The sequence below is a fragment of the Dromiciops gliroides genome, chromosome 1 (genome assembly GCF_019393635.1).
Source record: "Dromiciops gliroides isolate mDroGli1 chromosome 1, mDroGli1.pri, whole genome shotgun sequence".
Taxonomy (NCBI): Eukaryota; Metazoa; Chordata; class Mammalia; order Microbiotheria; family Microbiotheriidae; genus Dromiciops; species Dromiciops gliroides.
This window is the reverse complement of record NC_057861.1, coordinates 420,603,874-420,626,524: the sequence shown is the minus strand read 5'-3', so window position 1 is coordinate 420,626,524 and position 22,651 is coordinate 420,603,874. Positions and strand designations below refer to the sequence as shown.

The 22,651-nt window shown below is 40.1% G+C and overlaps 1 protein-coding gene and 1 long non-coding RNA gene across 3 annotated transcripts in view; one reads left to right on the top strand and one right to left on the bottom strand.

Moving 5' to 3' along the window:
* Positions 1–7,163, top strand: part of LOC122734447 — a 26,616-nt gene extending 19,453 nt beyond the window's left edge. The window contains exon 2 of the long non-coding RNA XR_006354064.1: positions 6,781–7,163. This is a non-coding gene — a long non-coding RNA (uncharacterized LOC122734447). The remainder of the gene's footprint in view (positions 1–6,780) is intronic.
* C1QTNF3 (C1q and TNF related 3) lies at positions 3–22,651 on the bottom strand. Of its 2 annotated transcripts, none has more exons than XM_043975275.1 (6): positions 22,552–22,651; positions 17,165–17,276; positions 12,406–12,560; positions 8,554–8,683; positions 6,140–6,239; positions 3–162 (listed from the first exon to the last, which is right to left on the bottom strand). In XM_043975275.1, the coding sequence occupies exons 1-6, from the start codon at positions 22,633–22,635 to the stop codon at positions 3–5; spliced, it is 741 nt and encodes a 246-aa protein (XP_043831210.1). In that variant the 5' UTR covers positions 22,636–22,651. The 2 variants fall into 2 exon arrangements, with proteins under 2 accessions (XP_043831210.1, XP_043831209.1); XM_043975274.1 differs by having other exon boundaries at positions 22,345–22,635.

Genomic DNA, 22,651 nt, shown 5'->3' with positions numbered 1-22,651 from the left:
CTTTACTTAGTTTCAAAGAGCAGGAAGCCTGCAAAGGTGGAGAAGCGTTGGTGATCTCCATGCAGAGCCCCGTTCCCCATCCGCAACCAAACTTCATCCCCCTTGGCCAGTTTCAGCACCGCGGTATTGCTTGATGTATCTGATTTTCCTTTTGATTCATAGCTATGGAGGAAAAGGTGAGATCTTTCTATCATTTCACATTTCAAAAAGCAACCCTCCCATATAGACCAGCTCAGAAGAAAAACTTGGCAGTTTTCTCAAGGCATCAGTTGAAATGAAAAAAGGAAGGAAGGAAGGAAGGAAGGAAGGAAGGAAGGAAGGAAGGAAGGAAGGAAGGAAGGAAGGAAGGAAGGAAGGAAGAAAGAAAGAAAGAAAGAAAGAAAGAAAGAAAGAAAGAAAGAAAGAAAGAAAGAAAGAAAGAAAGAAAGAAAGAAAGAGAGAGAGAGAGAGAGTCAGGAAATTGTCTTATGCTGTAACTTTCCAGTCCTTTGATTTACAGGAAAGAACTTTGGCTTCTGAGTCATAGACACTTAGGAGTTATTTCAGTTTTGTATCAGAAATAGTTTTGCTGTTTCTTTATGGGAAAAAGTATTAGTGTATATGAACTTGTTTTATTCTTTGGCAGGGAGAAGAGTGAATAATATTAGGCACTTGCTTGTTTAAGACACATTTCTTGGGAAGCTTGCATAGAAACACCAAAATCTGAGTGTTTCTTCTCAGAAATACAGCCCAGCGTAATTCAGTAGCACAAAGTTGCTAAAGAGGGAGTAGGCTAAGTGTCTAAAGTGCCAGGTGACTCAGAGTAGGTGTCCTATGCCAACATAATTAAAAAATTCAAAAAAACAGCAGGTATTAATTGTAAGTACCTACTGTGAGCCCAGCCCTGTGTTAGGAATGGGTGATACCAATGACATAATGAAAAAGATCCTTCCTTTAGTTCCTTCCTTACAATCCATAGAGGCAGGAAGCATGTGTACATAATATTTTTAAATGACTATATGCAAAATATGCATGAAATAAACACAAGATCATTTGAGGAGTCCTTCGCAAGGGAGACATTAGCAAATAGTTAGGAGAAAAAATTCAAGCTGAACTCTGAAGGAAACCAAGAATTCTAATAGCTGGAGATAGGAAGAAAGTGTATTCTAGGTGAGGGGGTGGGGGAGACAGCCTGTGCAAAGATATGGAGATCAGAGACAAACAGCAAAAAGGCTAAGCTAGATGTACCAAAGAGTATGTTAAGGGTAATAAATAATGTATAATAAGTCTGGAATGGTTCTTTGGAGCCATGTTGTAAAGAGTTTTAAATGTCAGAAGAGTTTGTATTTGATACTAGAGATAATAGGAAGCCTACTAGAGTTCATTGAACAGGAAAGTGGCATGGAAAGACCTGGACTTTAGGAGAATCAATCTGATAGCTATATAAAAAAGATTAGAGATGGGAGAGATTTGAAGTAGGAAAACTAGTTAAATAGTCAGATTGAGAGGTGAGGAAGTAGGGAATGAATGTAAGAGATGCTATGGAGATAAAATTGACAAGACTTGGCAACTAATTCAATATATGGGATGAGGAAAATAAAGGAGGACTCAGAAGTAGATTTTCTTATAATCCATCCCAGAAAATGTCTGGTCCATTTCAAGAAGGAAAGAAACAAACAATTATTATGCACTCTCCAAAAATTACTTCATCCAATACTACCCTCTAAGGTAGGTACTACTATTTTACAGTTGAGGAAATTGAGGTAGATAGAAAGTAAGTGACTTTCCCAAAGTCACAGAGCTAGTATTTGAAGTCAAGTTTGAACTCATGTCTTCCTGATCCTGACCCAGTGCTCTATTCACTATATACCACCTAGATGCCTCAAGAGCCCATGCCTACATAGGAAACTGAAGCAATCAAGTGCCTATGTAGGGAACGTGGTCCATTCTTAAGTAGTACTAAGTATATCATCAGAACATTTCAGCCCTGGTTTTTTGCATCTCTTCCTTATCTCTGCCTTTCAGAATCTAACTTGCTGGTAGGCTTTGCTAAGGTACTACAGCATCTCTGAAGCCTTTCCCCATCCATTTCTCCTTCCCCTCCTTCTTTCCTCAAATTATCTTGAATTTTATGCTTAGCAGCATATGTCTTATATTCCCCAGTTAAATGTAAATTCCATTAAGGTAAGGGACTGTCGGTGTGTTGTGCTTTTGGCATTTGTACCCAGTTGCATGATATTAATATCGTACCTTGTACATAGTAGACCTTCATAGATTTTTTTGTAATATGCTATGTGTATCAAGTTTAAATTTATTCTATATGGGTTATATTTCAAAGAACTCTCACTGTTTAATTTGATCACTGACAATGCTATACTAAAGATTAGTGGAAATCCAGCAGTTAAACAGCTAAAGAAGTAAAAGTATCCAGAGACAACCAGAATCCAGACCAGAATCCAGACTCCCTGATGGCATCTTAACACTCAATGAAGACAAGATTTCAAGGACTCCAAATAAAGATATTTGTTTTTTCCTTCTGTTACTATCTGTATACCATCTGTAATATGTATCTTCTGCAGAGGCTTTCCCTCTGTAGACACTGTCAAAGCACGAGTCCATGAGGAACTTCCCCTCTGGACAAAATTTTCCCTTTCTCCCTTTCCTACATTGTTATTAGCATATTGTTTGTTAGCATAGGTTATGATATTCTGTTATTTTTTACTGCTTCATCAAGGAAACACCCCATGTTTCTTAATGAAGCTTAGGGGGGAATGTAAGGAATTAATTGTGATTTGGGGTTTACGTGACCCCATCTTGGCTTCATTATGGTCAAACTGAAAAGATGTAATCTTGAAAAGCCTAAGAAAAGATGGGTGTGTACATGAAAAGATAATAGAACAAACAAAAGGAATTCTGATTAGATTTGTCATGTATATTAGGTGGGACTGAATAACACAAAGAACATTTATTGAGTCAAAGTATCCAACAAAGGACCTAAGCCCCACCTAGAAGTTCTCCCACACCCACATGGGCCTGGCCAAATTATAATGGAGACAGTCCAGGGGTTATGTTGAACCAATAGGAGACTCAGCATGGCTAAGAACCTCCCTTCCTGTGGGAGAGGCAGGAAGGGGGAGGGAGAACCCCAAGAAGAGAGGGGAAGAAAGAGAGAGAGAGAGAGAGAGAGAGAGAGAGAGAGAGAGAGAGAGAGAGAGAGAGAGAGAGAGAGAGAGAGAGAGAGAGAGAGAGAGGGGTGGTTGACCTTCAGACCGAACCAGAAGACATTGCACAGCTGATTCTCCCTAGAACTACAGATTCCAGGTGGTGGTGAGTTTGTGTTGTTGAAGTGAGGCTGGCTCTTTAGGCCAGCTGATCTGGAAGCAAGTTTAGGGTTTGAGTCAGTTTTTGTTCGATCCAAGCTGTTCTGAATAGCTGAGGAAGCAGAGCTTATTTGAGGTACCTGAGGGCCTTTTTACCTTAGAGATTTAGAGTCTAACCATCTGGGAAGTAGGTCATATTTTTTCCTTTCTCTATCCCCTTTCTCATTGTCCCTAGCTCTATTAACTTTACTTGTGTTGCACATTTTTTTCCCATTAATAAAACCTGATTTGTTTGTAGGAAAGAGGCTGTTAATCTCCTTTCTTACCAGTGTGGAAATTTATTTTGATTTGGGGACCCTACCTTTGGGCTGAGATTAGAAAGCCTTAGGCCCTCAGGGTCTCTTCTGTGTGGGAGGTGCTGGTGCCCCTCCCCGTCTGCTTCAGCTGAGCCAAAAAGCCCCATGGGCTGTACAAGACACCAGGTCAGATAGCTGGGGGAGAGAGCCCCAGCTCCCTCCACCCTGAGAGGATCTATCTGAGAGATCCCGGGCTTGTCCAAGCCAGGCTCTGGCGTAGCCCATGCCAAGGTCCCAGGCATGCAGCAGGGGCATGGGCCCCTGGAGCCCTGGGTGTGGTACACATGTGATGCTCAAGCATTCCCCCCAGCCCCAGCCACAGCCCTGGCTGGCAAATAAGCTTGGGGGGGGCACAAAAAGCCCCAAGATTTGAGTGGAGAAAAGTAAAATATATATAGACCTGGGAGTTAAATGGCAAGTGAGGGGGGCGGACAAGATTAAGGGGGGCTGACGAGATTAAGAGAGCAGAAAGGCCGGAGCACTAGGAGACGGGGGAAGGAGAAAAAGCTAAGAGCAAGAAGGGATGGAGGCCGATACGGAGAAGGGGGGCTGACAAAACGAACGGAACAGAGAAGGACATTGGAGTACTAGGAGAATGGAAGGAGAGGTCGGTGAGAGAGAAAAACAGGTTCAGCGGTGGCAATATGGAGAGGAAAATCAGACAGCTGGGGGGATCCACAAAGTGAAAGGGGGTTTGGAGTTAGTGAAAGGAGCTGAGTAGTGAAAGTGGAACATACCCTAAGGCAAGAGGTGGCAATGGCCCTTATTGTATTAAAAAAGTTCCAGACTAAGCAGGTGAAAAGAGGCGTGCAGGAATGCAGTCATATTGTACATTTTATTTCCCTGTATTTTTTATTTTAAATTGTATCTCATAAATAAACTCTGCTTTGATTATTTAGTTAAGAGACTTCTTAATCTTTGCTTATCAATTTGGGAGCAGTGGGTGGAACTTTATAAACGGCCCATATTAAGTTAATAGCAGTCAGATAGCCAGTTAGTCAAAAGTCCCAGATTAAGTACCCCAGTCAGATTAGGCCCCCCAAATTAGCTCCAGCCATTTAAAATATTTTTTACAACAGTCTGAGAGAAATAACTAAAGAAAAGGCAGTTTGACAGAGAGGAAACTCTGGACCTAGAGGTCTTCCATTATTTTCTGAACCTCAATATTACGGCAAGCCGCTCAATTAACTCTCCCCATACTGAATTTGGCCCATACAGTTTCCTGAATTGAACTGTTGAATTGAGTTCCCTCTAAAATGTAAGCAAAACACTATATTGACCTTTTTGGAAGCCTGGAGTTTTTCTGGAGGCAGGTTGGGAGGTTCAAGGAAATTATTCTGGACCAAGTCCTTGGCCTTTGTCCCAAGACACCCACTTTACTCTGGGACTTGCAGGTCCTTTCTGAGGACCTGTTATTACACTTCCCCATTACAGTAGTGATGCTGACATGGGGAGACCTAACCTTGAAACCCAACATCTTTCAATTCAGGCCCCAGCAGCCACTTTAGCCCTGGGTGTGGGGTGGGAGGTGGGGGAGACTGGAAGCCCTATGGCTTGATTAAGGGAGAAGGAAAAGAAATAAAGGAAGGAAACTCAGCAAATTTTTTTTTTTCCAGTAAAGAAAGGGAGTGAGAAAGTGAAGGAAGAGAAAGTAAAGAATAATAACTAACTTATCTCGTATTTCTGCTAGTCTTTTTACAAGAAGTATTATCAATAAATAATTTGTTAAGAGATATTATTCCTATTTAATAGAGAGGGGAATAGAGGCAGACAGAGATGAAATGACTTGCCCACAGTCACACTGCTTACCTGTGATGGGGCTGGGATTTGAATCCAGTTTTCCCATATCCCTATTTAAATACAGTACTTTATATGACAAAATGTGTCACCATTAACTAGTAAATCTTCATCTGCCTCTAATCATGGGACCATTAGTAGTGGCTACCAAATGCTGCTTAAGTTCAATGGATTCTTCACCCCAAAAGCAGGAGTGTGCTGGCAACATTTAACAATCAGCTTAGGGAGCTTGGGAGTTGATGTCCAGTGAACACACTTTTATTTAATTTAATCAAATTAATTAAGCAAACTTAATTGATCGAATGATTTAATTTAATCTGCATTATTTACACATTTTCCATGATTTTTTAAAAATCTGGACAATCAACAAAACAATAAAGCAATCCCTGATTTGTAGTGTTTGCTGAGTTCCAAGGAATTAATGTTCATGTTGAAAATTTAAGTGACTCTTGGGAGGAGTCCAAGCTAGCTCCAGCACAGCCCTGCTTATCACTTTAAATGGGGCCATTCTCACAAGCTTTAAGTCCGCTCAGACACAGGTGTGCCTACATAAATCTGCAAGCACAAGCTCTGGGAAAAAAAGAGCCATGTCTTGACAAGACAAACTCTGTATAAGCTATACAACATCTAACCTCTTATATCAAACAGAAGTCCATTTGAGGACCTTGATAAGAAAATCCAGGGTACCTGTACATGCTAAAGACCGTGTTGCCATTGTGCATCAGGTACACATAGACTTCTTCCACATCTTCATGCTTCATCATGCTGAAGGTAAAGAAGTAGACCCCTGGAAAAGATACCACAGGAAGTCATAGAGATGGTGAAAAAAACATCAAGAATTTTTTAATTACACAAAAAAAATTCAGAAGGAGATACAAACAGGGCAATTTTATGACTATCTTGTTAAATTTAAAATATTAAATACAATATTAAATTAAACAAAATTAAATACACACAATATTGTGGTTGTTCAGTCATGGTTGACTCTTCACAACCTGGTGCACGATACTCTCCATGGGTTTTGTTTGTTGTTTTTTGGTTTTTTGGCAAAAATACTAGAGTAATTTGTTATTTCCTTCTCCGGAAGTTAAGTGACTTGTCCAGGTTCTCACAGCTAGTGAGTGTCTGAGGCCATATTTGAACTCAGGTCTCTTCATCAATCCAGACCTAGCACTCTAGCCCTATGTCATGTAATAGATGTTTATGATTTCAACAATCCTTTCTTTTCGTCTTCTCTGTATATTGAAATCTTTCTATTTATTGATAATTGTTAAGTTTGGCAGGACCCTCACTCCTCTCATTTCATTCCTCTCTTTTCTCACTATTAGGAGACACCTTGTTTTCCAGAGCTGAGGCCCAGCAAGCAAGCAAGCTATGCCCTGAGCTTGGCAAAACAATCCTTTGAACTGTGGATGAATTCTGCTACAGCTAAATCACAGAATTGATTCAAACCAGCCCCAGTTGGTTCCTGAGTTTGGATAAGCACCTACAGAAACTATGTTCCAGTCATGAAGCCCTGCTATGAATAGACTTTTTTGTCACTAGGCAAACTTGCTTCATTGTTGCTGTTATACCTCACTACTTGGTTCTTTGTGGAGCCACAACTATATGTATCAAGGCTTAGCCTTGCTGCCTAGGGCTCTCCTTGGTCTTAGGTGTACACCTGTTTAATTTCCCTCCTCCAATGAAATAAAGAATTGTTTTGTCTATAGCTGTGAGCTCTGTGGTTTTATTTTATTTTATTTTATTCTTCAGAGTTAATAGTTGGTGTGTAACTTCTGTGAGTTCTTTGGTATTTTCAGAGTTAGCAATTGGTGTATATACTCTGTGGCCCTTTGGTCATTTATTTTCAGGGTTTGAAAAGTTTATGGGAAGAAAAGGAAAAAAATTAAGATAGCACTTGTATTATACTTGAATCAGACATGAATAAGACACAAACTTAAGGCCCCTATACTGGTCTCACTGGATTTCCATCTTAGACCTAACCAGTTTCTATCAGGTCCCTTTTTGGCAGCTTGCTATCACCCTTAGATGGCTTTATAAATGTCCTTAAGCCATTTTTTCCATGGGTATGCTTGTGGACCCCTGTTCGATTCTAAGATCCATAAGGAAAAGAAATGTATTTGATGTCTATTAATGTTTTTGCCTTTCTTTCCAAAGTGCCTAGTTTTACAGATGCCAATGAATCCTTGATTGCTGCAGTACATTTTATAATGTCTGACCTCTGCAGTTCTGTTCTCCTGTTCATAAAATTTATAAGGACATAGTTGCTCTTTGGGAATTTTGCAACCGCAAAGTACCTTCCTTTCTTTTAGTGAATCAATGGCTATTACTCACTAGAAAAATATCAAGAAAGAGTTGTAAGATCTTTGGAGCAAAGACTCCATTGTCACCTTCTACAGGCAGGAAAGATGAGTACTGAATATCTTTGGAATGGGTCTCCTCAGGAGGTAACAGATTCCCTCTCATTAGAGGATTTAAGGCAGAGGATGAATGACCATTTACTTGTCAAGGATACTATAGACTAGGCCATTGGTTTCAAACTCAAATAGAATCAGAGCCACTAAACTGTATAAGGATGCCTGAAGCCATATATTGACTTAGAAAAACACATATTAATATTATCTATGTTCTATTGTATTTTTATTTATTTTGTTAAATATTTCCCAATTCCATTTTAACCTGGTTCTGCCAGACTCTGGATTGCTAGGTGTTTGACATCTCTCCTATAGAGGATATTCCTCTTGGGCCATTGGTTGACCTAGATGTCCTCATAACTGTCCCCTTTCCCACTGAAATCAACTCTTAATAGTCAGCTCCTATTCCCTCTACGTTGAGACCCATCAAAACGTTGTTAATAGGGGGCAGCTAGGTGGTGCAGTGGATAGAGCACTGGCCCTAGATTCAGGAGGACCTGAGTTCAAATTCGATCTCAGACACTTGACACTTACTAGCTGTGTGACCCTGGGCAAGTCACTTAACCCCAAATGCCCCCCCCCAAAAAAAGTTGTTAATAAAATGGTTTGTTTTCCTCCCGATTTAGAAAAAAAAAATTCTTTGTCTCAGGGACTTAAAAAAAACACAAAATGGAATCCGCTCACCTGTCACTGGGGCCCCAAATCTCCCAGTCATGACATCAAAGAAATTTCCAATGTTGGTTTCCACACTGCTGAAGATTATTCCACTGTTTTGGTTGCTGAAGTGAGTGGCCATGGATGCCATGAAGGCAATCTGTGGAAAAAGCCTTGGTTAAGGAATGGGTAAAGGAGGAACATGAAAAGGAGCCTGGGGCCCAACCACATCTCAATTCTTCTCTTCTGCTCTTCAATTAAAAAAGATCATAGATTTAAAGCAAGAATGGAGTCCAAATCCCTTAATTGTACAAAAAAAGGAAACTGAGGCACAGAGCAGTTAATTGACTTGAGCAGGGATAGATACATAGCTAATAAAGTACCTAAGCCAGGATTTGAACCCAGGTCTTTTTTTATTCCAATTCCAGCACCATATTCAGGAGCCCATGCTACCTCTAGTCCAACCTCCTCATTAGGAGATTGGGACCTAGAAATGTTAAGCAACTTATCTTTTTTTATATAATAAACATTTTTATTTAAAATTTTCCCTCCCTGAAGTGGTAAGCAATCAGATATGGGTTATACATGTGCAATTATGTAAAACATCACCATATTAGTCATTTTGTATAAGAAAACTTGAGTAAAAGAAAAAAAATAAAAGTGAAAAAGAGCATGATTCAGTCTGTGTTCAGTTTCTTTGGAGGTGGATAGTATGTTTCATTGATAGTCCTCATCCTCACTATGAAAACCCGACTCCAGCACTGACTAGCTATGTGGTCATGGACAACTCATCTTTCTTGAACCTCAGTTTTCCAGTCTATCAAATGGGAAGAATAATAATATCTATCCTTTCTCTAGCATGAAGTTGTAAGGGCCAAATATGATAATTTTTGAAAAATACCTTGGAAAAGTGTAAAACTTAATACAAATATAATAAGAATTGGAATCTCCTTAAGGCAAGGTGTGTTTCTTATTTTGTCTTTGTATTTCCAGCACCTAGCATAGTGATTTCACCAAAGTGGGCCCTCCTACCAATGTTTGTATGTTATATTGGCATCAGACATGTCATTTACATGCCATTTACATACATAATATTGAGTTATATAATAGATTATAATCTTGTATAAATACAGTATTTATGGAAATATGGAAATTATTGATAATTCAATCAGAGGTAAGGAATAATTTTAATACAACAATGGTATTATCCCACATTGCCAACTAAAACAAACTGAAGTGGTTTTCCTGCTCTGTCTTAGCAATGTAAGCATGTAAATCAATCTCTAAACCAGAATAAAAGTCCAGAAAATAATGATTTTACATAACAATGCCAATTTCGGCTTTGTCTATGCAGTTCTAATATGTATTTCTGCAAAAATTATGACAATAAAAAGAACATTTCCTAAAATAAGTTTCAAGGTTCCCGTTAGATGAGGGGGTTATTGCCCTGGTGTCTGGAACTTTAAAATATTTTTATAACCTTATTATGATGTGACTGGTTTCCTTTGTAATCTTAGGTATTTTTAATGTATTTTAAAACATTATTGTGAGAAGCTTTCTATAGCCTTCATCCATTTGTGGGAAAGTGTCTGTGACACAAAAAAGTAATAAATTCCTTGTTTTGTAGAATTAAGTTACTTCCAAAAATATGATGAATAGAAAACACTTGGCTGAGGCCATGTGGCTCAGTGGAATAAACATTGGACTTGAAGTGAAAAGGCCTAGACTGAGAGAATGCCAATGCAGAGGAGCATCAAGGTGGGAAGTAGTGTCTGAAGTCTGATTAATGGGAAAAAGAGAAAAGATGTAGACACAACTGCAAAGTAGCTAGTATTTGGATTTCTGTCTGAGACCCTCTCACAGCCAACTGCTGGAGGTATCTTCTTTTGGATGGGAGCTTTGGAAAGAATATATTAATAAGCAAAGGGAATTTAGTCAAGATGATTAAACAGTATGGTTCAATAGGAAGAGAGTTCATGTCATTTGAGTCAGGAACTTGAACCCAAATTCCTGCCTCTGATGTAGACTGGCTGTGTGACTCTGGGTAAGTCATTTAATTCAGTGTTCCCAGGAAACTCCCAAAAACTAGACATCGCCAATATGCATTGACAGAAGGAATTTGGTCGCAAGGGAGTTCCTTACACTAATGAAATCTCAGGTAGAGGAAAAAATAATCAAGTCAGTTGCCATCATATGGGAGGTAGGAAGGAAGGAAGAAGATAAATAAGGAGAGAAGATAGGTAGTAGATAGACAGACAGATAAAAAGCCTTATGCAAATATACTCCAGCAACTGAGCCTCCTGAACAAACAACAAATGAGGCAGAAAATCATTTTGCTATGGCAGTTCAGCATGAAAGCAGCCATAGCAGCTGTATGCAACAATAACATAACAGGCTTAAGGGTTCTTGCTTCTAGCAAGTGGTGGGGGTGGGGAAGCAGGAAGAACCGTGTAGTGAACTGCAGACTCATAAGTGATAATCTATGAACCAGAGGTGGATGATGTGATGGAGAATAGATCAGGACTGTCACCACCTGTGTTCTGAAAGTTTTGCCTTCCTTAATGCAACTGTAATGCTAATTGTCAGTAATTGTCACCTCATCTTTGAAAGGCCATGGCTCATATTAACCTTGTCCTTGGGACTGCTGCTGTGAAACAAATGAATGGGCTCCCAATTATCCTCCAGTTAAAGAGAGATTTTTTAACAAAAGGATTCATGGGGCCTAACAAAAGTTGGGATCTCAGCCCTGTACTAGGAAAAGTTATGATCTTCTTTGTTGTTTCCAGATCTGTCCCATGAACAGTCATGCCACAAACCAATGGAGACAATGAAATGAACACGCCTGGGTCACTCCAGAAGTTTAAGAAGTAAACTTCTGCAATTTACAGCAGAATAGAGAAATGTGCCTAGAAACAAATACCAGTGGCACCCAACTCCAAGGGAGGAGATTACAAATAGTTGGCTTTGCAATAACCATTTTGGTCCCTCCCCACCATCATTTTGACTACCTTTCCCCATGGCCTGGAAAGAGAAAAGAGAATCTTGGGCTATTTAGCACTGCCACATCAGCTCTGGTTCTACACAGCTGTGTCTGTCCCACCCCAACCCCAGCCAGGTTTCCCCCGTTGTTTCTGCTCCACATTCCCTGCCCTGACATCCCAAGGCTCCTCTTTCTTCTCTCCCCAATCTCCCTCCTCCCTGCCCCAGACCCTTTGTGCTGACAAGATGAGTCCAAAATGACCAACCCCGGTATGCTCAAGGAAGTTCTAAATTACTTCCCATCATGCACTCCTCAGCACAAATCCAGAGCTCCAAGGGGCAACACACTGCTATTACACAATCTTTGATAGAGGCAGCTTCTTTATCTGCTAAATCACATGTAAATTCTCATCTATGTTTACCAGCTGGTTAACTTCTATCCATACCTTCTCTATCTTCTACGTGAGCAGCTGATTTTTTACAGATGTCCTTGATTTTGCCTGCATCACTATAAAATGTTTCCTTAGTCTGGCCATCTAGCCTGTCTATGAGTCTGTAATTCATTGCACACAATGTGAGTCAACAGTGGGACATAGCAAGCATAAAAAGCTGATGTAATCTTTGTTTGCATTAAAAGAAGCGGGCATATTTTGAGTATTTTGTCGTGGGAGCCATATTACATCAATCACTCAGTCAACAAGCATTTATTAAGTGCACATGATAGACACACTAGGCAGAATCTCAGAAAAGCCTGACCCTTGGAGAGGAAGAGCCCCATGTAACCAGCTTTCCAAGAATAGGGGTAGAATGAGGAAGGGGACATAGGTCTCCCAAGTCCTTCACTAGCATTCTTGCCCTGAGTGGGGCCGCCCAGACCTTCTGAGATTATCACAGTTCACCTACCTGCAATTCAGGAGGAACTCCAGGATAACCCTTTTCTCCCTTAGGGCCGTGCTGTCCTCGCTCTCCTCGAGGGCCCAAGTCTCCTTTGTCTCCTTTTTCACCTTTTGCCCCATCATGCCCAGTGGCTCCGTTGTTGCCGTTGTTTCCATGATTTCCTTAAAATAACCAGACAGTTTGAGAGCATTTGTACTTGCCAAGTTGGCACTCATTTTCAGACTCATAAGTCTTCTTTCCTTAATGAAACCAACAGGCAAGATGAAATGCCTCCACTGAAATGTTAGAAATTGAAAAGACCAAGTGATTCTCAAAACAGCTGCAATGAAGGTCACATTAATGTCTTAAAACGGATCTTTCTATTACAAATGTCACCCCACCCTACTCCTGCAATTCTGTGTTGCCCAGACCTCACCAAGAACCAAAATGTGTAGAAACCATCTGGGGCTAAGAATTGAATCCACTGCTGAGGGAAAAAAACCCATTATGTGTGAACAGTCAGACCAAGAGCTCACACTATCCCTAACAACAGGATTATAGAATTACTTGAAATTTCTGCTTCATTCCACTTCTAGACATACTCTACAGTAACAATTTCATGTGGATTGTACTTTATATACCAAGAATTTTGTTTTAGACAAGAGTCCAGACTTATGGTTAGGAGACCTACCTTTACATTTCAGCTCTAACATTTACCCCCCTGTAGACTCTGGGTAAATCATTTAATCTATCAGAGCCTCAATTTCCTCATCTGTAAAATGGTCATCAATCAATAAACATTTAAGTGCCTGCTCTGTGCCAGACATTGTTCTAGGCACTGAAATAGGATAATAATTCTTTTTTCTGATAAAAGTATTTTATTTTTTCCAGTTACATGTAAAAATAGTTCTCAACATTTTTATATAAGCTTTCCAATTTCAGATTACCTGCTGTCTACAGGAGCGGGGAGGGAGGGGACGGAGGGAGAAAAATCTGAAATTGGATAATAATTCTTACAAAACCTACCTCGTTGGATAATTGTTATGAGAAAAGCATTCTGCCACTCTTAAAATGTCATGGAAATGTGGATAGTTATTTGCAGACCTCCATGATTTCTACCCCTTCTCAACTATTAAGGTACTCAATTCTTCTTAAGTACTTATCCCATTCTGCCTCAGTTTAGCTATTAGTAGGGATGTCTTATTGCCTCCTCTGTCTGCAGAGACTATGTAGTTTTTGATCTTTCATTCTTTCCTAATTCTTTGTACAATGAATAAGAGAAATATAGAAAGGTGAAGATGGAAGAGGACTTGAGAGGTCAATGTGGTACAACAGAAAGAGTTAGCTCTGGAGTTGGAAGAGCTGAGTTCAATGGTTTCTCTGGTATTTATTTTATATGTTCAATAACATTGGACCTCAGTTACCTCATCTGTGAAATGACTGGGTTAAATAAGAGGGCCTCTAAATTCCCTTCTAAATCTATGATTGTGGTAACATCTAATACTTCCTCCCCTCAGTTCTTTAGATGGGGTATAGGCATTCATAGAACAAGTAACTGATGTTACAAGATGTTATAAGACTAGAAGCCATCCTCTAGCCACTGTTGCTTTGTTTTTCCTCCACTTTATGGCTGCCTTGAACATTAAAAAACTGATCAATGGTTGTCAAATTGAATGGAATGCATGCTGGGTTTATTCTCTCATCTTTTGGAGTTACACCTAAATAGTTTCCATCTTTAAAAAGTAATATATGGGAAGGGGCAGTGGATAAAGCACCAGCCCTGGATTCAGGAGGATCTGAGTTCAAATCCAGCCTCAGAAATTTGAAACTTACTAGCTGTGTGACCCTAGGCAAGTCACTTAACCCTCATTGCCCCACAAAAATAAATTAATTAATAAATAAAAAGTAATATATGGTAACAGTTTCCAAGTTTTTTGGGGGAATGATTTAAGTATGTGCTATTTCCAAATGACCAACAACAAAAAAAGTTTTTAAAATGGAACTTTTAGTAAAGGTGAAACTGCCTATTTAGGTATAATGGGGCACCTTTTAGGAAAATAATTCTATTTCCTATTAGACTCTCAGGACTCCAATCCTTAGGAAATTATGGGTCTGTGATGCAGAATTACTGTGTTGGGAGGGGGAGGGGCTTTAGACAAGAGTGGGCAACACCTGGGCAGCTAGGTGGCACAGTGGATAGAGTGCTGGGCCTGGATTCAGGAAGACTCATCTTCCTAAATTCAAATCTCTTGTCAGGCACTTATTAGCTATTTGACCCTGGGCAAGTCACTTAACCCTGTTTGCCTCAGTTTCTTCATCTGTAAACCGAGCTGGAGAAGGAAATGGTAAACCACTTCATTACCTTTGTCAAGAAAAACCCCAAATGGGATCACAAAAAGTCAGACATCACTAAAAGCAACTAAACAACAAGGGGCTATATTTGTTATAGTAGAGTGGTTACTGAAATTGGCATCAGAAATCTGCCTAACTTAATCAAATCCTAACTCTGTCACTTAACTACCTATGTGATCTGAGGCTATTCCTTTCCTCTCTGTGAATCTGTTTCTTTCTTTGACTATAATAATAATCAGCATTTATATAGCATTTTAAGGTTTATAGAGTATTATACATATATAAATTACCTCCCTCAATCCTCACGACAAACCTGTAAGGTAGGCGTACTATTATTCCCATTTTACAGACGACTAAACCAAAGCTTCTTAAACTGTGGGTTGCAACCCCAAATAGGGTGGCATAACTGAATGTGGGTGTTGCAAAAAATGGCAGTAAATGTTTGATTCATATACCTATTTAAATACCTATATACCAGGGCTCACATAAAAATTTCTTGGACAAAAAGGGTCTCAAGTGGAAAAAGTTTAAGAAGCCCTGGACTAAAATAAGGATGAAAAAGGTTAAATGACTTACCTAGAGGCACACAGCTCATAAGTGTCTGAGGTCAAATTTGAACTCAAGCATTCCTGACTCTAAGACCCATGCTGGTACCCAGTGCCCCACCTAGCTGAATAATGCAGTTGGACTAAGAGATGACTTCTAAGGTCCCTTTCAGTTCAAAAAAGCTTTTGATCCCAAGCTTCCACACAAAGTATTGATTGATGCTGGTATTTGACCTCACAGGGATCAGTGCCTTTTAATGATAGCCTCTTGAAAAGAAAGAAGCCTTCCAATGACTTTTTGATTATAGAATTTCGACCCCTTCCCCCTTTGGCGAGAGAGGAGGCATTTAAAAGCACAGTGATCTTCCAGTGGGCAATACAATGCAGTAAATAACCTACATAGCTCATAGAGTGAAGTCTCCAGATAACCAGTGACTAGATAAGAAGATAAACTAAATGAGTATTCTCAGATACTAAGGAAATGCAGTCCTTTAAGTAGTAGCTCTCCACTAGGCATGGGCTGCCCTAGCCTGATTTTAACTCTAGGAAACAAGAGGATATTCCCTGATATCCTATCCCACCTCACCCCTCCCTTTCCTGACTCCTTTTGTGTATTCACTTCCGCACTAGATTGTAAATTCCTTGAGGGTAGGGACTGTCTTTCTTTTTCTTAACTCTATCCCCAGCATTTAGCATAGTCCCTGGCTCATAGGAGGTACCTAATAAATATTGATTGGATTGGATTGGATTGGATTGGATAGTACTGACCGATTAGACTATTCCATTCTAAATACAGTGTAGTAAGTAAGACAATCAAAGACCCAGATGGCACTTCACTGCCAAATGAGTCAATGTCTTACAGCCTTGATATCCTAAGTGACGATGCCCTCCTGCTTGCTTGGGGGTAGTGGGTTCATTTTAAAATCAAGATGGAGATGGAGAATGTTAGAGGTAGTAAGACCTAAAAGATTATCTAGTCCAATTTTCATTTCATATGAAGGGACTGAGATTCACAAGGGAGGAGGTGATTTGTACAAGGTTATACAACTAGTTGGTAAAAGCAATTAAGAAGTGAGATGTCAATATCTTAGGGATTCTGGGCATGGGATTTACTAGAAGACAGCAATTAGAGGCAACAAAGTAGCACAGTTAATAGAGTGCTCAACCCAGAGTCAGAAAGACCTGAATTCAAATTTGACCCCTGAGAACCACTAGCTATGTGACCCTGGGCAACTCACTTAACTTCTATCTGCCTGTTTCCTTATCTGTAAAAGGTATACACTAATAGCACCCACTTTTCAGGGTTCTTGTGAGGATTAAATCAGATTATATTTGTAAAGTGCCTTATAAATGCTGACTATTCTTATTAGGCACAGGAGTTGTAGAGGTTGATTTTGTTGAACTGCTGTTTTTTTCTTATTTTTAATTTTTGTCACAAGGCATAGTTCTTTGGACTGAGTATGAGGGAGAGATATAGAGAGCAAAATGTTATATAAAAATAAAATGCGCCCATAAAAATAAGACAAAATCTTTAAAAATTAAAAAACTAGTTTATTCGTTCAACACCTGCTACTTGGAAGGGATGATGCTAAGAATTATAGAAAATACAATGAGCATAAGATATGGTCTCTCACTTCTAAGAGCTTATCATCTAAGTGAGAAAATAAGCCACATACATGACTAGCCACACAAAGAAATTTGTAAGTGGCACGAGAGTAGTTCCAACAATAGGGGCTATGGAGTTTGCTCTCCACTTTAAATGCCTGTTCCTGTTGCCCAACACATTTTCTACTGGATTTCTTCACTCTTACACATATTAGAGCAGAGGGATTGTTCCAGCCTCTGGTGAGACTGATATTAACACAGTGCTTTCCACTTTTCATCCTTACCTGGGATTCCAGGGGGGCCAGGTGGTCCAGGAGGGCCTTGGTAGCCTCGGTACCCAAAATCTCCATGGCAACACTTGCTGCAGTCAGGTGGAAGTGCTCCAGCTTGAGATGTCTTTTAAAAAGATACAGAACAGGACTTCAATTGAAGTTGCCCATTCATTCTAGATTTCCATCCGGCCTTGACATCTAAATGGGGTCCAACTCTAAGCTAATAAAACAAATATGGGGGCAGGAGGCAGCCATTCTAGTGACTGCAACCCCAGGAAGAGAAAAGTGAACAAGACAATCAGTAGGTAGTGGAAAGAGAACTGGATTTTTTGAGTCAGAAACTGAGACTGAATCCCAGCCCAGCTACTTACTAGTTTAGTGGGGTTTTGCAAGTCATGTTCCCTGTCTCTGTCTGTTTCCTTATCTATAAAATGCAGGGGTTGGATTAGATGACCTTTAAGTCCTTTTCTAGCTCTTATATTCGGTGGTCCAAAAAAGAGCCCATGAGAAAGTAGCAAGGACACTCAAAGAAAGAGTTTTCCTTTTGCTACCAATATCAGCCAAGGCAAGAAATATTTGTGGATAGTAAAAAGCTAATGGGATCCTCAAGAGCACTGGATTTGGAAGCAGAGGATCTGAATTCAAATTTCAGCCCTGTTGCTTGGTACATGTGTGACCTTGGGCAAGTGACTTCTCTCTGGCTGAATTTCATTTTTCTCATCTCTAAAATGAGAAGGGACAGGAGGTTGGGGGAGGGAGTTGGACTGTGAACTAGCTGTCCCTTTCAGAACTAAATCCAGAATCGTGGGATCTTCCTTTCCCCAAATGCCAACAGTCCCCAAAGGCCAACTAACCTGGAGAAGTGACCCTCCCAGATATGAGTCACTAATATCAACAGATGCTTATCAAAGCCCACACAGTTCCAAAAACAGCTACTTGGTTACTTCTTAACTGTTTGGAATCATCTACCTAATGATATCTTTCTTTCTTTTTTTGGTCATTTTTATGGGGCAATAAGGGTTAAGTGACTTGCCCAGGGTCACACAGTCACATAGCTAGTAAGTGTAAAGTGTCTGAGGCCGTACTTGAACTCCCATCCTCCTGAATTCAGGGCTGGTGCCTTATCCACTGCACCACCTAGCTGCTCCTCACATACCTAATGATAACCAAAAAAATACCTATTTTATAACAGTTGTTGCATACTAAACAAATGCTATTTATTTCCCTAGGGAAAGAAAATCAATATATATTCCAAAGCAACATCAACTTCACATTCAAAATGAAACCACTGTGGTCTTCTAATTTTCGTTGGTGATTTCTCTTATAAATGTCAGAGTCCTAAACCTGTTTCTTCCAATAACAAGCTGGAATGCTCTCTTTGGAAAAGTCTCTTCCCCTCTCTGAGATTCAGTTTTGTCAGGTAATAATAGGTGGATCAGATAAGACTGATGGTTTCTAAGGTCTCACTGCCCGGTAATCCTTTCTATCTCTCTATCTTGATTTACAAATGAATAGATTGGTTCCCAGAAGGCATTTCAGCAGCTGGAGGGTTAGCGCTATTTGCCAAATCATTAGGAATGAGCCCACGTTGGCAAATATGAATATGAAAAACTTCCTACATGTGTTTTCATAATACAATGGTTCCTTTAAAACAATATTTGTTGCTAAGGGATTTCTTGTCAAGAAAAGCAAAAGGAAAGCAGAAGTTTCTCCAAAGAGGTTGAATTCCAAATTTCTCCTAGCCTATTTCCTAATAATAGCTAAAGACTCTTCAGAGAAGCATTCTGAGCTGAAAATAAGAGTGAAGGCCACTTAATGTGACCACCATGGTCTTCTAATTTCATCATGTCTTTATTCAGAAATGGAGACAGACTTTTCCTATCCCCTCCATCTTTTTCCCCCTGTTGCTTTAAAGATTGTTATTAAGCTGCCCCAAGAGAGAGGAGAACATTATTTCCAGGCCCTGCAGCAGCCATCCAGTGAGCCAGAGAAAATTTCTACTAATCCAGCCAGCACCAACTCTATGTGGAGGTGGCCACCTGCCAGGCCCCAGTTGTCAAGTCGGTGGGAAAAGAATCAGCCATGCTCGATTGGTTAAGGAGCACTAGGGAGATTTCGGACAGCCTAGAAAGCTAAAGATGTCAACTGAGTCACTCCACATGTGAGGCCAAAGCTTAGTGTAATCTGAAAAGTAATTATCCAGATTTCCCTGGTGAGATTCAGCCACCAGTAATGCATGTCTGTGTTAAAAAATAAATTGTAGGGGAAGAGAGACATATGTATAAAAATTCTAATTGAGCTTCAAGTAATAAACTGAGAGCATTTCGAAATGCCCACAGACCTAGGATTGAGAGGTTGTCTCCCAAAGTAGGAGTAATGAAGTTAGTAGTATACGGAGGGGCTGAGCAGGAGAACACAGTTCTGCCATGGTTTTGAGGGAATGACTTAAGGAAGATACTGAGCCAGCAGAGTATAGTGGAAGGACTAATGAATTTGGAGTGAGAGGAACTGGGTTCAAATTTTGCCTCTGACAGTTAATATTACCTTGGGCAAATCCCTTAACTTCAATGCACCTCAGTCTTCTGTAAAATGAGGGGGAGTGGACTCAATTACCTTTAATGTCCCCTTCACCTTTAAACTTATGATTCTATGACATACTCATCCAAAAACTTTCTCCTTCATAGTCTTTCCTTTCAAGACTCTGGTCAGTTGCAAAAGCCCTTAAGGGACTTTTGAATGACTTATACAACTAAATGAAACCTCAGGAGATCTACTGGCCCATCCATGGACCTTCCAGAAGACTTCAGCCTAACTGCTTGATTATATGTCCAGGATTACAAATCAAACCTTTAAGATAAAAAAATAGCAATTCTATTCCTAGGAACTTAATGAGAGGGAGTAGTCAGAACGAGTTAGTGCCAAGAGGACTTCGTAATAAGTGATGCTGATCATTGAACCAAGGACCACCCTCTTCTGTTTAGCAGAGATGCCATATAACTCACTTAGGCTTGACTTGGATCCTTTCCTAGCTGTTCACATGGCCAATCACAGTTCTTATTCAGGGTGGGGTGCTTGGCTACTTTTCTGGGTCACTTAGGGAAATAGGAGATTTCCCTACTTAATAGCTCCATGTGTCTTAGCCACATGGGTGACAGGATTTGAAGGAATCTCAGAGGTCATCTTCTAGTTTAATCCTTTCATTTTATAGGGAAGGCAAATGGAGTCCCAAGTGAAGCCACTTGCCTAAATCACTCTGGTAGTAAGGGGTGACATTCGAATCCAGGTTCTTCAGTCATGGAAAGATCATTGGCTTAGGAGTCAGAGCCTCCAGGTTCAGATCTTGCTACCTATGTGACTTTGGACAAATCATATAACCCATCCAAACCTGAATTTCCTCATCTGAAGAACAAAGGGATTGAACTAGAAGGCCCTCTACGGTTCCCTCTCTGCTCTAAATGTACAAGCTCACAAATTGCAAACCCAGAGCTTTCTGTGATCTCCCCTGCTCTGCCAAGAATTCAGAAAGCTGAAGTTTCATCACTGAAGTTTAACATCTGCTAGTTGTATTTTTTAATTACTGGCTAACTCATTTCTCTCTTTCTCTGTGACTTGATGTAGGCTTTGCCCTTGAGGTGACAAGGTCCTCTCTATTAGTTCTGCTTTGTCAAGAACAGCTTGAGTTTCCAGAAACAGAGTGAGGCAGATGTGGGTTGACAACACTAATTAATTACTACATGACAAGCTACAAGGAGCTAGACTGGTAAAAGCTCAAGTCCATTTCTGTTTCACTGTACTACATAACCCTGGAGATCTGGAGCATACACAGCTAATTGCATAGCTGGAGACAGGTTAATAAGCTGAGGCCTCTGTTATCCCTGGATTTAAAGACCATGAATAACTATGACCCTCTTCCCCTATTCCCTACTTTGCAGTGAAGATCAAGTGAGATATTTGTAAAGCTCTTAGTATAATGCCTGACACATAGAAGGTGTTTGATAAATTCATGTTTTCTTCCTCTCTGCTGCCATTGAGTGAATAGAAACAAGGTATTCCTCTAGTAAAAGTTGGTTAGCTGTTTTGTTTAAAATGGCTCATAAATGGGAATAACTATTCTTGACCTTTAATTCTCAGTCATCTCAGCAAGAACATTAAATGTAATCATTCAATCAAAAACATTTATTAAGTACCTACTATGTAATCAGGCACTATGCCAAGCACTGGGGATACAAAAAGAGGTATTGAAGAGTTTTTCTTTAATGAAAATAGCACATTCCCCAGTTAATTCAAAGGTTATCATTCCTAGCATCTGGGTTCCAAATGACATTGTCAATGTCACCTGAGTCCATTCCATTGGGACTTTTACCCCCTAAAAGGAGGCAAGACTTTCTTGACCCAAAAAGTGCTAGTGCAGTTTTCTACGGGGCAGAAACTCTAGAGGAAAGTCCTCCTTAATGATCTGATTGAGTCAAATCCCAACCCAGGTCTTAGACTGCACTAGCAACATGCACATGATTAGCCCTCATTTTTAACTTGGTACTTTCCAAACAAAATAAGCACTGAGGTTCAGTGGTCTGCACATACATCAAATTACCTAGAGAAGTAGTCACCTTAAGATACATGGTATTACATATATTTCATTTTTTATAAACTCAGAGCAGAAATCTCCACCCCCCCCCCATACTGTTTTAATAAAGTCGCTTTCTTAGAATTATCTTGAGTATTTTATCTGCTTGCGGGTATTGAACATTCCCCCTTTCTGCACAAAAACCCAGATCAGATGCATAGCTGATAAGAGACAGACAGAGAGAGACAAAGAGGAGAGATAGATGATAGATAGACAGACAAACAGACAGACAGAGATTCAAATGACTGCAGAGCAAGGAGCGGGCTTCCTTCTACAAAAGGAGACTATTCTGTATCCAATTCTTCCCATCCCACTGAGTTGCCCATTTGTCTCCTTTTTATCAAACCACATCATTACTGTCCTGCCGGTGCTCTAACAGATTCCCACCTCCCCACCGAGCCACCTCCCATCCCCATAAGCAGCTTAGGAAACATTTTTAAAAATACAATCCCTGGCAGCCTCTGCTGAAATAATACACATATAAAAAGATGTTAAAGTTATTAACAGAAATAAAGTTATTAACCTCATTAAGCTTCAAAGTTAGGCTTAGAAGAGGAATTCAGAGTACCTGGACCCTGTATGAGGTGATCTGGGCCAGATCATTTAACTCAGGGTGCGACAGAACCTCTGGCCTCAGGGACTTTGGGTCTGGAGACGTGTTATTATCCACAGTCCCCGCTATAGGATGGCTCCGCTCTCTCACTTTTTCCCTCCTGCCAGTCTGGTGGTGGCTTTGCACTATTCTTGCCACCGCTTTATTAGCTCTTCCGCTCACCTCCATGTATTCATCTTGACCCAGGCAAAAAGGGAGGAGAAGCAAAGCCAGCAGGTGCCAATGGAGGAAGTCTTTCCCTGCCATAGTTCTCAAAAATAGA